This window comes from Pelecanus crispus, chromosome 4 (assembly GCF_030463565.1).
Source record: "Pelecanus crispus isolate bPelCri1 chromosome 4, bPelCri1.pri, whole genome shotgun sequence".
NCBI lineage: Eukaryota > Metazoa > Chordata > Aves > Pelecaniformes > Pelecanidae > Pelecanus > Pelecanus crispus.
In genome coordinates this window covers 25761153-25778030 of record NC_134646.1, presented here as the reverse complement: position 1 = coordinate 25778030, position 16878 = coordinate 25761153, and the positions used below count along the sequence as shown (strand labels likewise).

The window sequence follows — 16878 nt, the reverse complement described above, 5'->3', positions numbered from 1 at the left end:
CCCATACAAACAGGGAAAAGAATTTCAGAAATCGGCATCAGGTTAAAATCAAGGTTATTTTTGCAGATGAGGAAGCTTGGGCAAGGGCACAAGATGCATGAGTGTCTTAAATAGGGCTGAGGTTTTCAAAAAGATTAAAGCACAAAGCAAGCATCAGGATATCCTACTGCTGGAAATAATCCATTACTGATTCTTCTATTAACTTGTTCGAACAACTGTTGTGGTGCATTGAATCCTTACCATGGAGCAGCCTGGGAAGATTAGCTTCTAGAAAACTTGATAATGAGCAACTAATTAAAGCAAAAAAAATACATATATATGTTCATTTTACTTAGTTTGTTTTCAAACAAATTGGGGTGGGGTGTGGGCTGTTTAAATGTTGTATTTGTGGTCTAGAACTAGTCTCAAATAGCTTCAGTAAATAGTTCTTCAAGTGCAAGTCCTTCATGGGGAGGTAGCTACAGCCAGTCCAAGTTTATGCTGTCTTGATTTCTTTCCTTCAGGCTGATAGTGAAGCTTAGTGTTTTCCGTATGAAAGCTCAAGTGTTTAAATGTTTGCAGAAGCCAACAGTGTATTGAAAACCTAATTGGGCTGACATACAAGTAAAGATGTGAACTAATATTCACTTATTCCTCTTTAACTAGTCATTGAGTTAGATTTGGGATGTCATCCTTAATGCTTCTTGTTTGTTGCTACTGTCATTTATATTTTCTCGGTTTTCAGCCTTTTATAAGGGTAAATTCGCAATGTTCATTTCCAAGGGATAAGAATGATCTGTATTAAATGTTTTGGAAAATTCAGTTTCGTCAGATTGCATTCCTTTAAGAGAAATCGCTCCTTAACAAGAAAAAAAAAAAGGTGGAGATATATATACACACACACATTTCTCCAAAACAGTCTTGTGCAGCTACAGGCTTCAATGAGAAAACCTATAATCCTACGCTTGGAGATTCCCAGGGCCTTATACAGGCATATTACTGTCTATGGAACGTTGCCCATCAAATTAAAAAGAAAAATCAGTTCAGATCCTAAGAGCTATGCAGAAATCTTGGTAGGGAATTACTAAGAACTCCTGTTTACCTCATAATAATTTGGATCTGAGAGGATACGGTGAATAAAAAGCAGTTTCTAAGTTTGCAGTCCTTAATTTATGAGCTCTTGTGTAGATTATGTGTTACAGTAAATAATTCTAAGAGTAATTACCAAGCATTTGAGCGAAATTTTAATCAAAGAACTGATAGTCTTTTGCATTAGAAACTGATGTAAATGAAGATTTATTTCAGCAAATTTTCTTCAAGTTCGTTGTTTCAGAACAATGCAAAACTAGATATTTTCATGCAGTTCTGGTTTATGATTCCCTTCCCAAGGTCTAATTCGTGGTTCTAGAAATGGCAGCATAAAGTTGTACAATGTATAATATATTATTCTCTTTTAGGCCTAATTACATTACTGGAAAGTTGTTTTGGTATAAATTAAAATCCGTTTCTAAAGCAGTGGGACTGTTTTCCTCTTCCCCATGCCTTGGGATTGATCTTTGTAGAATGAACCTTTCTGTTGCACCGGGCTGTGTACATCCTAAGCAATGGAAAGCTGCTCTTACTGCAGACGCCAGTTTGGTCCCCGTATTGTCATTTAAGGGTGGAAAGTCCCTCTGCTCTGTTTCATACCTCCTAGAGGCATTGATTATAAAAGAGAAATTCAGATCTCACTTTCTGTACTGCAGAAAGGGCCTTCAGAGGGGGGAAGATTGGGGAAAATGTCCTCAAAAATGCATATTTCAGTCATACTTTGTAACGTCACTGTGGGGGTTGTTAAGAGTCTGTCTTCTCTGAGAGCCACTATTTGTGTGTTTGAACTTTGTGGTTTTTGGGGGGGGGGGGTTGGAAAAAGGACCAGGAGACGAGCTACACCATCATCAAATCCAAAGAGACGATGATTACGGCAGATGGCTTGAAACCAGGCTCAGCGTACGTCTTCCAGATCCGAGCCCGGACAGCTGCTGGCTACGGTGGCTTCAGCCGAAGATTTGAGTTTGAAACCAGCCCAGTATGTAAGTCCTTTTAATTACTGTCAGCTGTGTCTCTGGAACAGTTACCAGAAATGAGTCAGGGGATCTGTACCTTTGCAGAGAGCTCTTCCTTGTCCTGGCCTCATCCCTTGACTTTGGAAACATCAGGCACATCATGACCGTGCACTAGACAGGCTAACGCATCTGTCCTCACTTCCTCCACTCACTTGGTGAGGCAGGAGGTGAAGTCAGGATGTCTTCAGGCTCCAGAAATAGCATAGCATTCCCTGCTTAGAAAAATCATGTATTTATGACAGCTGATGCAAGACAGGACAAGGGCTCTCTTTTCATGAGGGACAAAGGGGATGAGACCTGCTCCTCCACACCTCTGCTGTCTCCAGAGGATGCTGAGCTTTCTGAAATATCTGCATCTGGGGAAAAAACCCTGAAATGGTGCCTCTCTGCAAGGGGAAGAATTGAACCAGCGTTAGCGTCTTTTGGTGTAAGTTCCTGTCAAGTTGAAAGATGGCTTCTGTTGGCTGCCAATGCCACAGCCTCAAGGAAAGAAATTTGACTTGTGATCAGAAATGGGAAAAATGTGCACTGCAGGCGCAGGACTTGTGCTTGGCCTGTTACAAATGTGTGGGGTTTGAAATTTTATTTTTTTTTTTAATTTTTAATGAATCTGATCACCCAGGTCTGGCTTCTGGAGCAGATTCTGTGGCAAGGTGAACTCTTGAGGCACGCAGAGGCTCAGCTGCTCTTTCCCCTCTGTTCAGGCACAGCTGTGGGGAAATTATTTTTGTCCCAATTACCAAATTTTTGCAGAGGTGTCAAAGATAATTTTCTCCCTCTGAAAATATGTCCTATCTTTTTCAGTTTGTACAACTGTCGTTTATTAATTTTTTATACTGTTTGCATGGAAGAAAATTTTTGTGGTGGAAATACTCTGTTCATTCCTGTGGGAAAGAGCTGGTTTTCTGTATGTTTTCCTTGGAAATTTAAATTCATCAATACTTTGGTTACTGTTGCTCCAGTTAATTTAAAATTCATCATCTTTGAGAAGAAGATGCCAAGTTGTCTTTTCAATGCACGCTACCTTTGAAGTCATAATAGATTTTAAAGGAATCATTATACATGTGCAGATGTAGCTGTGGAGCCAGTGATTGAACTAGTACAGTGCAAATTGCATCACAATGCAAACATTAATGCAATAAGAATGGTCTATTTAATGTATTTCTTATTGTATTAACCATTAATTGTGCCCTATAAGTAGCAACAAAATCATGTTATGCCAAAAATTATTCTATAATTCTATAATATACTAAGGAAATTTTGTTTGCTGTTGGAAAGTTTCTAGTTTAGCGTCATTTGAGTAATAGTGTTCCAGACTATTAATAAGTAATACATGAAATTTATGCACATTTGATCCAGTGCCATCTGTACCTACAATCCAAAAATAATGGCACTTCCATAAAGCCCATTGTGTAAGTATATGTGTTAATCAGGATTTTTTGAGGACATCATGTGGTAATATCTTTAAACACTTTAAACCCCTTGAGTCATTTAGTCACACCTGCACCCCAGTCTTTTTAGTGTTTTAAAGGCAGAGGAGTAGGTACCTCTCTGATACTAAGAAGCTGCTGGCATAGTCCGAGAAATACCTACTGCGTGGTCCCCAGTTTGGGAGCTGGGAACTCTTTCTCTGTTGGATTTGAGCTCTGGCTGAAGCAGGACTTAAACAGATGTTTAAACACTTGGTAGAACTGAAATGCAACGTAAGCCTCAGTATCTTGCAAAATGCTGCTCCGTTTGACATTTAAAACCTTTTAAAAAGTGATTCACCCCCCTCCTCCCCCTAGGCCCTATATAAAGTCAATATTAGTGCTGGGGGAATGTGACAAGACTCCCACCGCTTTCCTGCACATCCTGGAGAATCTGAAAGCAAGCACAGATTGAAATCTCACTGCTACATCGGAGTTCAGATCTGAACCACTTGTTAGAGCCAAAGCAAATTATTCTGATTCAAGCACAAATGAAAACCTTTCAGTGTCTGTTGTGAGAATCAAAAACAGCCTCCAAAATTATTTGGACTGAATAACAGGTTTTGTTTCCAGTTTGCAACGTTTCTGTAAAGTTATTTTTAATACAGTTGGAGGAAATATGAAACAACAGCCTGAGAAGTGCAGTGTGGGGGGAAGCCATAATTTGTTTTGGACTTTTCTCTTTTTCCAGATTTTGGGGTTTTTTCACATACTGCTGCCTGCATGTGCAATTCTGCTAAGTGGTGCAATGCAGCCAGGGCTGCATTTTGCAGTGGAAGTTTTTTATTTGGGTGGAAGCTGTAGCTGAGTATATGCACTTGCTGCTGTCCTCCTTTCCAAATGCCACCAAGTTCGTCTAGCCCTGATAAAACTAACCTTGCCAAAAGCTGGTTTTCAGCTGGATTGGTAAGCTAATTCAGCTGGTCAGCCAGGTGGGAGTGGGAACATATTACCAAGTCAAGGAGGGGTAATGCAGGTCCCCCCCAGCTTTAAATGGCAGCAAAGTCCCAGCTTGCCTTATGAATTCAGGCTTTTTAGCTGCCATAGATCACAGCAGGATTTATCTCATTTCCCCATCCTTCGAGCTGTGCAAAAAAACACCAGTCACAGTTTAATGTTCTCCTTTAAATGTTTTTCTTTTTAATTATTTTGTCAAGAAAGCAATAAAACATCATCTTAAGGAGCCTCCATAAATTCATGAGGCTAATAAAATCACTGGATGATGGCATGGGTTTGGAGCAGTTAACATTAAATATTTAATGTATCGGGGCCAATGCTTCTGAAATCATTTACACTGCTGTAGCAGGTCTGTGCCACTCACCGTTGAGCGCCAGAGAGCTCCCGTACGAAGAGCTGCTTGAAACCCATTGCAGATCAATGTTTAATGCCATACCTTTTCGTCTTTCTTCTTTTAACAATTAATATTGGACTATATGCAGTTATTTTATAGCCTCCATAAAGTTAATCCTGTGCTAAGGACCCATTTTACTTCAGTCATTTAGTTACAGGCTTCTTCAGTGTGCAATCGATTCCTGCTGCTCCCTGGGGTGGATGAAGCTTCATTCAGGGCTGGCATGGTGGTAGGAGCTATAATGAGGTTTTTGCCCACACAGCAGCAGTGCCTACGCTGGGGAGCAGGTTTTGCGGGAGGAAGCCATATTTGTACCCCAGGGTGGTTAAGTATATGCAGCTGAATAAGCTGGCAGTGGAGAGGGCAGGGTGAGGAAGCTTTGGTTTCTGCTTGGGGAACCCCACATGCAAACCCCTGGGGAGAGATGGGCTCCTTCCCTTGCAGTGCAAAGCAAATAAACGAGATACAAGTGGTGTTAGCTTTTCCATTTTACAGGCTGCAGGAGCTTGCTCACCTGCTTTCACTTAACCTGTGGCAAAACCCAGTTCTCAAACAGCTTTCCTGACCTTTCTGCTGGCATCTTTATTGCAGGGCTCTTTACAAGGCATGGGCTTGTAGAGTTCTGCTTCCCTTGGCTGATAAAAAGACCAACCAGTGTACATGTCTTAGCAAATTCCTGTTTTACAGAGGGCACCTTCTGGCCATATGATATAGATGTCATAAGGAGTTAGTTTTTAATTGTTTATAGCTTCTTGAAGTGCAGGTAATGCTGTTTATCTTGGAGATCTTGTTCATGTCTCTTAACAGTAACATTCCATAAATGTTCTCTTTGCAAATGGGAACCTGTTGGGTTTTCATCTTTGGTCTATGTGATTTCTAATGCAGCTAACCCAGGAAGGCAAACAAGTTTGCGAACTCAAAGGCTGCATTCTGCATCACTTTGGTTTCTGAATTCAGCAATGAGATGCGATTTTGTTGGGTTTTGGCTTGGTTTTGCATGTGGTTTTGGTTTCTTTCCACCCATTCCCTTTCCAAACTAGAAACAGACAGCAAAGGGGGAAAACACAAACAGTAAAAGAAGAAACGATCTGGTAAGACTTGAAATCTTGCTGGCAGCCTCACCAGAAAGACTCATGTGAGTGCTGACTATCATTTTAACCTTAATCTCCATTTTCTGTTTCTCATCTCAGCAGTAGCTGCATCCAGCGACCAGAGCCAGATTCCTATAATTGTTGTGTCTGTAACAGTGGGAGTCATTCTGCTGGCTGTTGTTATCGGTTTCCTTCTCAGCGGAAGGTAAGAGAAGAAGCTGTGTATTTATACTTCTCCAGCTTTTGTAATAACTTTTATCTGACCAGCTGATTAGCGCGATTTAGGTGAAAGCAGCATGTGAATGAAGCTGTTGAGCGGTAGCGTTGTAAAACAGCGTGAGGGTGGGCTGATTGATCTGTTTGGACAGGCAGGAATGGCAAAGGCTCGCTTACAGATGTAGTTCACTTCCCAATGATTTTCATCTCTGTATAGACTGGCCCTGATTATTTAACTTGATTCTCACAGGAGTGTTATCACATTCCTTTAAAAATAAGCGGAACATGTTATTACAGGTAAAATATCCCTAAGCCCATATGTTTGCACTCAGAGCCTGCAATGGGCTTTGCTCACAGAGAAAACTTGACTTCAGGAAAACACTTGCAAAGAAAAAGAGAAGAAGCCCAGCTGAATGGCCAAACGCCCCAAGTTTTGGTCAGGCCTGGATTTCATTTTTCTTGTGTAGGACACTAATGTGTTCCCCATGTGCTAGTAAATTATATAGAGAGCTTCCCCCACAGAGGGAGACACTCAGCTTCAAACCATCAAGCAATCCCATTGACTTCTCATGCGCTTAAACACAGGCAAGTGATGAAAGCCTGGGCTATACCATCTTTGACAACTCTAATGGAAGTTGATGGAACTTGTTGGTGAACAAGGGATTGTGGTATTGGGGGAGAATCTGGATTGTATCAGGATCAGGTTGTACTGGGGCACTAAATTTGTGTAGCAGCCAGCACACAAGGCACTTTTTTCATATACTACACGTGTATTAGTACATTTTTTTTTAATGGCAGTAGTCAAACGACGCAACATCCGTCATGCAAAGCAATGTGAAGGGGCATCTATTGATAGAGCTGAATTTGTTTTCAGTGCAAGGTAAACATTTATGCTTCTAAGGTATCCATCAGCCCACTGTTGCTTTCATGATACAGGTCTGTCTTAAGCTTGGGTCTAGCACGGTGGCTGTAAATTACAGGATATTGTAAGTGTTAAGAGTAGTTACAAGATACTCACAGAGGAACTGCGCTGATACTGAACATATTGGCTGAGGGTCTTATTTCCCAGAGGAGGCAGGGTATCAGTCTGCGAACATGGCGCAGTGAAATCCAGCCAGGCTGAGCAGCTCTGTCCCCAGGCATAAGGAAGGACACAGTTATTTCCTGTCTTAAAAGGTAAGTGTGCTGCCAGACTCATCTCCACTCAAGGTCAGAGACTGACAGTCTCTTCCAGCTCAGCCATTCGAGCTCCTGTCATCTGCTTTGAGTGACTTGTTGGGCTTAAAAATGGGAAAGTAAATGCTCCTGTCTGCACAAGAAGCATGCAGCGGCATGGCGGGGTGTGAATGGCTACAGGCAAGCTGTAGCCAAAAAGTCTTGGCTCTGAACGTTGTAGGCAGGAGTTCAAGTCTCTCCTTAAACGCTGGAGGTTTCAAGTCAAACCCCTCCTCAGACAGAGCGGGTGGATGTGGACCTTGGCTTCCCCCAGCCTGGATGTGTGCTTGTATTGATGCAAACAGGAGGATGCACATGTGGCCATAGGGAAGCTACAGATGTAGCCTGGCACCTCTGCAAGGAGGAGTCTGGCGGGGTGAATCACAGGTGGAGGGACGTATATCCCTCTGTGGCCATAAGGAATTTCAGCAGTGTGGCAACCAGCAGCTCTTGCTCTTCCCACAGTTGCGGGCAAGCGCTCAGGACCCCTTTCAGGAGGACATGCCCTTGCAGTTCTTCTTTTTGCTGCTAACCTCTGGTCTGAGCAAGCAGTTGCAAAGCCTGAGCCATTTGTCAGCAATTCTTGTTAGTTATGTCTTTCTGTCCTTTGCCCTAATGGGCTTTCCAGGATGTGCTTCCTCTTGGCTCTTTATCTCTTCGCATGCTTATAAAAGCCTTTGTCTCCTTTGGCTAGAGTTTTATCGCCACCTCTGCTGCTGCCTTAATCCTCCTACCTTGTACTCACATCTCTCTCCATGGACCCCGGGGCAGCTGCAGGTTCACAGGAGCTGGGAGCATGGTGCCATGCTGGACGTATGGGAAGGGGCAGGCACAGGAAGCTGAGCTCTTGGTCCATTTTTATTTTTTTAACCCTTCCCCTAAACTGGGAAGAACCCAGTTCCTCAGCTGGAGGTGGTAGAGAAGCCTCCAGCACCAAGGTTTGGTCCATCATTAGAGAATTGGCTTCAAAACCACAGAGCTTCTCAGCTGCTTTGAGTTCCTGTGAATTTTAAAGCCCGTCTAGTGTATTGAGTGAGTCATGAGAACAGAAAAATAAACCCCAGAAGCCCAGAAAGCTGGCAGCCAATTTGAAATTAAACAAAGCAAAACAAAAAAATCGCTTCTGTTTGGAAGAAGCAGAAATGCTGCTGAAATGTGTCAGTCACGCTGCTTTGCCTTCGATATGATTTTGAGACAATTCGTGGAGTGACTCTCCTGCTGTGACACTGCGGGGACGACAAAACACATTCCAAGTCATGGGATAATCCCTTTCTGAAGCTGTTAACCTGTTTCTGGAAGACACTTTCCTGTGTCTTTCGATTGGTTATGTTGTTCCACTGGCTAGTTCCAGGGGGTTATAATTTCCTTTGATAATTCTTTCCCATACTTGCTTTTAGAAAAACAGACATTTTGAATTCCAGGAGTTGCTCCAGCTGGAATCACCACTGCTTTCCATGCCGAGCAAGCCGTGCAAAGCCCAGGCTCTGTCTTTTCTGCTAATGTAGGAGAGCAGGTATGGCCCAGCAGCAAAGCTAAGGAGAAAAACCCTCTTGCTGCACAGCAGTGAGGACGTAGCCTAGCCAACTCCTGCAGACAGGCTCCTTGTTGCTGGCTCTGCTGCTCACAGGCTCCCTGAAAGGCCCTGGGCACCTCAGAATTAGGATATTCCTCCCTGGGATGCTGTATGGTATCTCTGCACCTATCCTCCCAGTTGCCAGGCTGAAGCGAGTGGGAGCTTGAGAGCAGTCCTGCAGTGAGAAGGGGATGTCCCCCTGTTCTCAGCAACATGGAAAGCAATTTCCCAGCCCTAGGACTCACAAGTTTGCTGGGCTCTGCAGGCTTTTTATTTTCTGCTAGGTCCCCGGAGGAAGAAGTTTCCACACCTCCTCCCCTTTTTTGCTTTCAAGTATCTCTGCAGTTTTCTTGCTTCTTTTGAACCAATGTAAATAACAGCTTGGCATTTTCCATTGGCAGCTGGCCCTAAACCAAAGGTCAGCTGAACGGTAGTCACGGTGGCATTTCCACATGCCAGCGTCCATCTGTGGAAACGCGCTTTGTGTCTGAAGCTGGAGGTTCCTGGGAATTTGAAACTAAATGCACTTTGCCCTAAACAATTAAGCTGCATTTCAGAGCTGATTTACTTGCAGATGCTTGGGAAAACTCTTCCTGTAAATAATGCGTCCTCTGACCAAGGTCATAAATGCCACCAAGCAAGATAGCTGATCACTTTTTTAAGTTATCCCACTCTTTGCATCAAGGGCATATTAATAATATAACGATCAGGATTACAAATCAAAGAGATTCACTAAATCAGACCATAGTTGTCTCAGCAAAAAAAGAGAAGTGGATTGAAAATCTATTATTAAACCAGCTACAAGCATTGAAATAAAGAACATGGAGTTGTTGTTGTCTTTGTTTTGTTAGGATTACATGTTCTTCTCAAAAGCGCAATGCATTTTACAGATAGAGCAAGGCTATAAATTTTGCTTTCCTAGCAATGCTTGAATTACATGGTGCTTGGCATCATTGTTTCTAATTGAAGTATACATTAATCTAAAATCATTAGAGACTTTTGTTTTACAGTCTGTGTCAGACAATGCCAGTCGCAAAGATCTTTGCGCTCTGTTTTGCAAGGAGCAATAACGTGCCACACTTGTTGTGGCATCAGCCCCTTTTTTCCTACAAACCGAGGTAGGAAGCCAGGTTTGCATCAGCCTGGGAAGGAGACCCACTGCTCCGGAGCAGCTACCCCTCTTTTGTCCTTCAAACCAAGCCCTGTTTGCAAAACTGATGGGGTCTTGGGGTGAGTGTTAAGAGACTGCTGGTCCCTCCAGCATTTGAGCTTTGTAGCACTAAACAAAGGCATGGGCTTTTACAGAGTAAAATGGGGATGCTATTAGGTCAATGCTGATCATGTCTGCAAAAGCCGCTCAAAATAACTAAGAAGTGTACTGTGCATCTGCATTTATAGCCAGTTACCCATTATGGATGACCTTTCCATCTCGAGTGATCTTCCAAAGAACCGGAGGGAGCTTTTTATAGAACTTAAGAAAAAAAAACAGATTTGAAGCAACAAAAAACTGCCCCTCGCCCTGTGTTGTGCATATAGAAAGTGTCTTTCTGGCAGGAACTAGCCTTCGAAAGACAAAGCAAAGACAAATCTTGCCACCTGGGTATTGGCAATTAGACGCTTCTGCACCAGAGTATCCATCCTTGACCTTAGCTGATTTAGACTTTTAAATATCAGCCCCTGCGGTGGCAGAGGGCTACTTTCTGGATACAAATATGTGCATCTTGTTAAAAAGTGACTTTCAGGGAGTGGAGAGGGTGAAAGGATTGTGGTGTATATCCTAGGTCCTGAGCCAGCGTTTGCGACCTTCCATGATGTGGAAGGTCACAATGGATGAATTTTTCCACAACCTCCCCCCATCCTATTTTCCAAGATGTGTCAGGGCTTAAAATAGTTTGCTTTTTCGATATTTCCGTAGGAAGCGGGAGACAGTTTGTAGATAACGTTTTTCATAGAGAGAATTTTTCCAGCATGAGTCACGATTTTTGTTAGTTGTGACTTTTTAAAGGTTTTTTATCTCTACATTCTTGCCTGCTCTTCCTTCTTCCTACAGGACATTGTCTCCTGTGATTTATAGCCACTTTATGATGCTGCCTACTGCCAAATATTCCCCACGTTTCACCTGACAAGAGGAAGGATTTTGTTAGAGAAGCTATTGCTCTGCCAAGTCAAAATTCCCATCCACCAAGAGCAGGCAGGGTCTGGTCCTGCTTCTGTTCAGGTCAAGGTTTTTACTACCTCCGTCATGTTAACAGCCTCTTTGCTCTTTGGCAGTTTGCTCTTTGGCAGAGAGGAGCATTAGCGGCATTGGTATACAAGATCCCTCTCTGAAACAAAGTGCTCCAGTGCACCCTTCTGCAGAAGTTTTCCCAGAGCCTGTGTGGAAATCTGCTGCCTGTAGTCCACATCTCTAGCATTCTGCCTAGATCAGATTGGTGCTCAAACACCTTTTTTCTTTTTTATCCTAAACACTTTTTGGCTTAGTACTTCTGTGCACACACACTGGGCTCCGCAAGCCAGTCTGAGCTGCTGCAGTTTCAAGGAGGGTTTAGGGACCTAGGCTAATCTGCCTTCAGATGACTTTGGCCCAGACAGGGGGTGAGAGTTGACCAAATCTGTAATTAAGCTCCAATCCCATGAGGCATTGCCCTTGAAAGCAGCATTTCTGAGTTATTCTGGCAGCAGCCAAGGGAACGGGGCAGGAGGACCGTCATGAACAGATAAGCGGCTGGCATAAGCTTTATCTGAGCAGGGGAAATGTGGGGGAGTGCAGCAGTTGGTGACGAAAGCTCTTCGCCTTCACTCAGATGATGTGTTTGATGGCATTGTGCAAGTCCGGTTTCCACTTTCAGAACAGAACTGGGCTGCCCTTCAAGCTGAAAATGGAGCCTGACTTCAGTGGTAGCAGCTCCAGGCTCCTGCTGAGCACTGGAGAGAGCCTCATGCATACGTAGTGTTTTAAAGTGGGGTTTTACAATGTCTTCTCTTGGCTGTGGAGTGGGTAGAGAATGAAGAAGTAAAACAGACTGTTGCCCCTCTGCACTTCTGAATATGTGGGTGTTTCACCTTGCTTTGGATGCTAGAAATACGAAGCGTGACTTCTCCTGGGGACACACCATGTTGCGGCACTTGGCCTCTTACCTAGAAAAAAAGTTATCTGTACTTTCTTACAGCTTAGACATAGCAAAGTATAATGCCAGAGGTCTTTCCAAGTGCAGTTCCTTTCCCTGGAAGCATTGCTCTCCTTCCCCGTAGCGAATGCATAGATATCGTCTGCTTGGGCTTCTGCATTCTCAGTTATTCTCAAACAGCGCAGACAAGTGCTTTAATGTGTGAAGTAAGTATAGCTCAGCAGGAAGAGGAGGTGACTCCTTAAACATTCATATAGATCTGGGCAAAGTAGGAACATATTCCAAGCAGCTCCCAGGGTGTAATGCTGCTCCTCTGGTGTGTGAAGTAAGCATGTTGACTCACGAGGTGCGAGGTGTAGTGCTGGCCTCCTGACCTGAAGATGCAGGAAGCAATCATTGCCATCGCTTAAGTCTGCTTGAAGGATTAGAAAAATCTTCCCAGGCACCCTCAAGTATTTCAGTCTTTAATTGCAAGCCTCTGAAGAACATCCCATTAGAGCAGCTTATTAAAAGCAACAAACGAGGCTTTCATTTATCATGACTCCAAGTCTTCAACTTACAACTCTTAAAAGCCGCAGCTATATATGGCAGAGCCTCTCCAAGATCTATCTGGCCACTAGAAATGTAGTTTAACTCCGAATGCTCTCTGGGTCATCTTGCAGACTTGTGGTAAACTAATTATGTTGCCTGCAGACACAGTTGTTGGGGCCCATGATATATATATACATTTCATTAACAAAGCATGTAGCCCAGGGTTTGAAACGATGCCAAAGGTGTTGATAAGTCCTCCTAGCATAGGTTTATTAAAGTTTGCTCTCTGGACGGTTGGGTTTGCAAACCACACAGGCATTGCGGGGGTCACCTTTGCTAGAACTGGAGGAGTGTCGGCTTTGTGTGCCTGAGATAACCGAAAGCGGTAGAGTTCAACTAGCTAAGAAGCGGGGCAGTCCAGCAGGCCACAGAGGTCCAGGAGGTGCCGCTGCAGCTCCAGGCTTCTCTATGTTGTCTCTGCCCATCTGCAGCCCCTTCCTTGAAGCCAGGGCTCAAAGCAGAAGTCACACCTTGTTTCAAGCCAGCTTGGCTTTTGGAGATGCTGCCACCTCAGTGCCTCGCTCTTTCCCAGCAAAGGGGATTTAACGCTGCAGGTGTTTTCTCAGTTATCTTCACCATTACGTGGATGTGTCATCTGTTAACCTGCAGCAGATTGGAGGGGCTCCTGACCACCCGCTGGAGCCAGGGGCAGCCCCGACAAGCTCTCCTTGTAGTCTGCTGGTTGATTCAGTGAAGCTGGAGGAGACTTTGCAGATAATTTTGATGTATACAGTGCTTCGTTCAGTTCTGACTGCTCCCCGATACAGGTCATCTTGCTGGCTAAGGATCTTAAAACCCTGGAGAGGTCCAGGCATATTTCATTGAGCGGTGATCTCTTATCCTGTCACAGCATTTGATCTTGTCTGGGAAGTGTTTGCCTGCAGCTCCTCAGTTTCTAGGCTGAGAAAGCCCTGCGTGGAGCAAGGAGACAGGGGAACTCTGCCCCTCCTAGAAGCCATCAGCACCCAAATATTGTGGCCACAAGGGCACAGTGGGTTTCCTGGAGTTCAACACCCAATTTTATTTGCCTCAGGATTTTTATATTCTGAAGTTTATCTGCCAAATCAAGCCATCCTTTTAACACGAGCAGTAATAAATCTTCCTTTGTCCTAACTGTTCAGGCCAAATAGTCCATTCACTTACCTATCCAAGTGCTCCTGGGACTGGAAAGTGAATTTTGTTGTCTGCTGATCCAGTTTAGTTTGTTTCTAAGAGCTTTAGATTTCCCCTAATGTTACACCTCGAAGTATTTTGAGCCTAAGTGCACAGCGTTATGTGACGGGTGTGCAGGAGTAAGACTGCATTGAGGCATATTTTCCTTGCACTTGAGCATTTTTTTCCATCCCCATAAAGCGAGTGAGTGAGATCTGAAGCGCTCTGCATTCAGTGCGAGGAACTGATTTTGTCTCAGAGCAGCCCAGTTGCTTATGAGGTGCTCAAAGACTTTCCTTTGTTTAAGAAAACAGCGAGCTCTTTTCATTTTAAGGAAGTGGTTGCTTTTCAGGCTAATTGAACTGTTGTTTCAAAAACCTTGACTTTGCATGCAGAGCTGTGTGGGAAGGTCTGGTGGCAGCAACTGTTAGAAAATGCCTGGGAGTAAAGGGCCTCCTAGCTAAAATGTAAGCTAAGTTGTCATAGCCGCAGTGATCTTCTGGAGACCTACTAGTTCCCTGCACTCAAATCCTGTGAGGTTAAACGCAGAAAATGGCAAAATTGACTCAAAGCCTATAATGCTTGGGTTCCCTTTGTGTGCTTTTGGGTTTTGGACCTCCGGTGATAACTTGGATCGGTGGAGAGGTTTAATGAAGGCTGAGCTGCTCCCATATTAGTATGACTGCACAAGCTGGGGCATTATGAAAATACAAAATATTGTCAATTGTAGTGAAAAAATATTGGCATCGCTGTTTAGAAAATATTAGCAAGTTGTTTTGCTGATGCAAAAGGAGCTTAGAGGGACATTCTTCACCAGTTCTAATTTAAGTAAGCACATAATCCGGTATATAATTCTGTAAATCATTGCATGCCTGAAGTTATTTTGCATCATAATTTAAGGCAGTGGAGTTGCAGAATGTTAATTGTGTCTAAATAGGCTATTTTAATGTGTTTAGGCATTGTAAGTTATACTTTATAAAAATCTGATGGGCACAACTTTTTTCCAAGAATGACATGTTGTGATGATTTGAGGAGAAATGGTGGGTGGGATCTTCAGGTGACTTTAACCAGAGTATGTCTGCACCGTTGGGCTCCTGCTTATATATCATACTGAAGTTCTTCCTGTTGTTTTTTCTGCCCTATGTTTTTTTTCAGGATGAATTACCTTAATAGATTTGATAACAGAAAAATTGTCCATGCAAGTTCTCTGACAAGGATAAAAGGCAATTACTGAGGTGCAGCCAGTCTCAGGTTACGGACTGATGCCAGGCGAACCCATACTCTGATTAGACTAGAGTAATGGCTCAGCAGCCTTCAAAAGCAAGCTGTGGATGCACACAGTGCCTTTTCAGCTTGCCATATTTTGAGTTTATTTAGGCTGAATGCTCTCACACGACTCAGAAGGTCCTGCTTCTGCAGATACGTAGTGCGTGTGCAAAGTTTCACTGGTAAAAGGAGACCCAGAAAAGACTGTGTGAGTTGAGTACATGCATAAGGGTCTGCAAAAGCAGGGCTCGCATTTATCCAGTGCTTCCCGCCCCCCACCAAAGGAAATTGTAACTGTACCACACACATGCTTGTGGAAAAAGTCACTTTGCCTGCTCAAAGGGAAGTGCTTAAGTTTAAGCACATGGGTGGCCTCGTTAATCCTAACAGTGGTACTCAAGTACAGGAAGCACATAGTTAATTGCTTTGCAGGACCAGGATCTATACACTCTCCCCAAGACGTTTTTCCCTAACAGTAGCACATGCCATGAAATTCTTGCAGTCCAGGGTGTTAAGGTCCAAATAGTAATTGCAGTAAGAAGGAAGAAGTGCATATAAAAATGTTGCAAATGTATTTGCACCTTGCCAGGGCAGTGCGATTATTCCTTATCGTGGGCCTTTTTGTTTGCTTTTCAGTTGCTGCGATCATGGCTGTGGGTGGGCTTCTTCTCTGCGTGCTGTTGCCTATCCGAGCCTAACATGGTCAGTGTTGCCACCCGTGCTGGCTCCTATTTCGTGTCCTCCCTCCATGTTTTCTGTACACAGTCTGCCTCTCCCTCCCCTTCTTGTATTGGCCTGGAAATTGCTTTCTCATCCGATCTCTGCACCCAGCTTGTCTATCCCAAGAACTGGAAATAGTGTGACCCAAAGCAGAGTGTGTCTCCAGCAAGAGCAGGGAAAGATCCTGGGGGAAAAAAACCCTGATACATTATGCCATGATCAATCCAGACACTGCACCAGCAATGTCATGTGTCATAATAAAACATCACATATGCTGGACACTTTATCAAATTCTGCCTCTTGTCACCAAAAGGGGCCAGGGAAGGTAATTTGCCCCCAGAAAGGAGGTGGGGGGCAGGCAGGAGTGAAAAGGTATTTCATGGCATGTAACGTGCATGTCAGTGAAACGAACTGTATGTCATCAACATACATGTCAATGTATGACATACACGGCAATGACATGATGCTGTTTGCCAATGATATGCTCCAGCAGCACTGGACATATCTCTGTGGGCATCGAGAGCTGCGTGTCCGTGCTGCATGCTTCCCTGTTCTGCCACCATCTGGGCTGCCTCACCAGTTTCTGCTCTCTTGTACTCTCCCCTCTTTTCTAACTAATCAAAGGAAGGGTGATTTTAATTTCTGTTTGTTTGACTGGACATGAGTTGAATTGGTCCCCAAAGGGAATGTGTTTTAGGTGTCTGAATTGGCTGTAATCTGTGCAGGCAGAGATCTTCCTAAGCTTCCTAGAGACTCATGAAATCACCATCCCCATCAGACAGCTGTTTGAGACCACAGGAGCACTGAGATGTCCCATGCGTGTTGTTAAACTGGAAAGGTTTTGCAGCACAGCGAGAGGTGTGAAACTCTTCTACTGTGTTTCCTGGGGGATGCTGAGGCTTTGCATGGTGGTAGCTGGGTCATGGTGCAGTCCCTGGCTATGGGACACAGCAAACACCGAGGTGGACTGGTTTTAGGTCCTCTAGTGCTGTACTTTGGCGCTGACAGAGGCCTGAACCAGG

The 16878-nt window shown here is 43.9% G+C and overlaps 1 protein-coding gene across 5 annotated transcripts in view; it reads left to right on the top strand.

Moving 5' to 3' along the window:
* Window positions 1-16878, top strand: part of EPHA5 (EPH receptor A5) — a 186592-nt gene that overhangs the window by 137008 nt on the left and 32706 nt on the right. For 2 of the 5 annotated variants that reach the window (XM_075709038.1, XM_075709037.1), the window contains exons 6-8: window positions 1892-2051; window positions 6095-6200; window positions 15773-15838. In XM_075709038.1, the coding sequence (XP_075565153.1) occupies window positions 1892-2051; window positions 6095-6200; window positions 15773-15838 (332 nt within the window). The remainder of the gene's footprint in view (window positions 1-1891; window positions 2052-6094; window positions 6201-15772; window positions 15839-16878) is intronic. The other 3 variants (XM_075709039.1, XM_075709041.1, XM_075709040.1) reach the window with 3 other exon arrangements.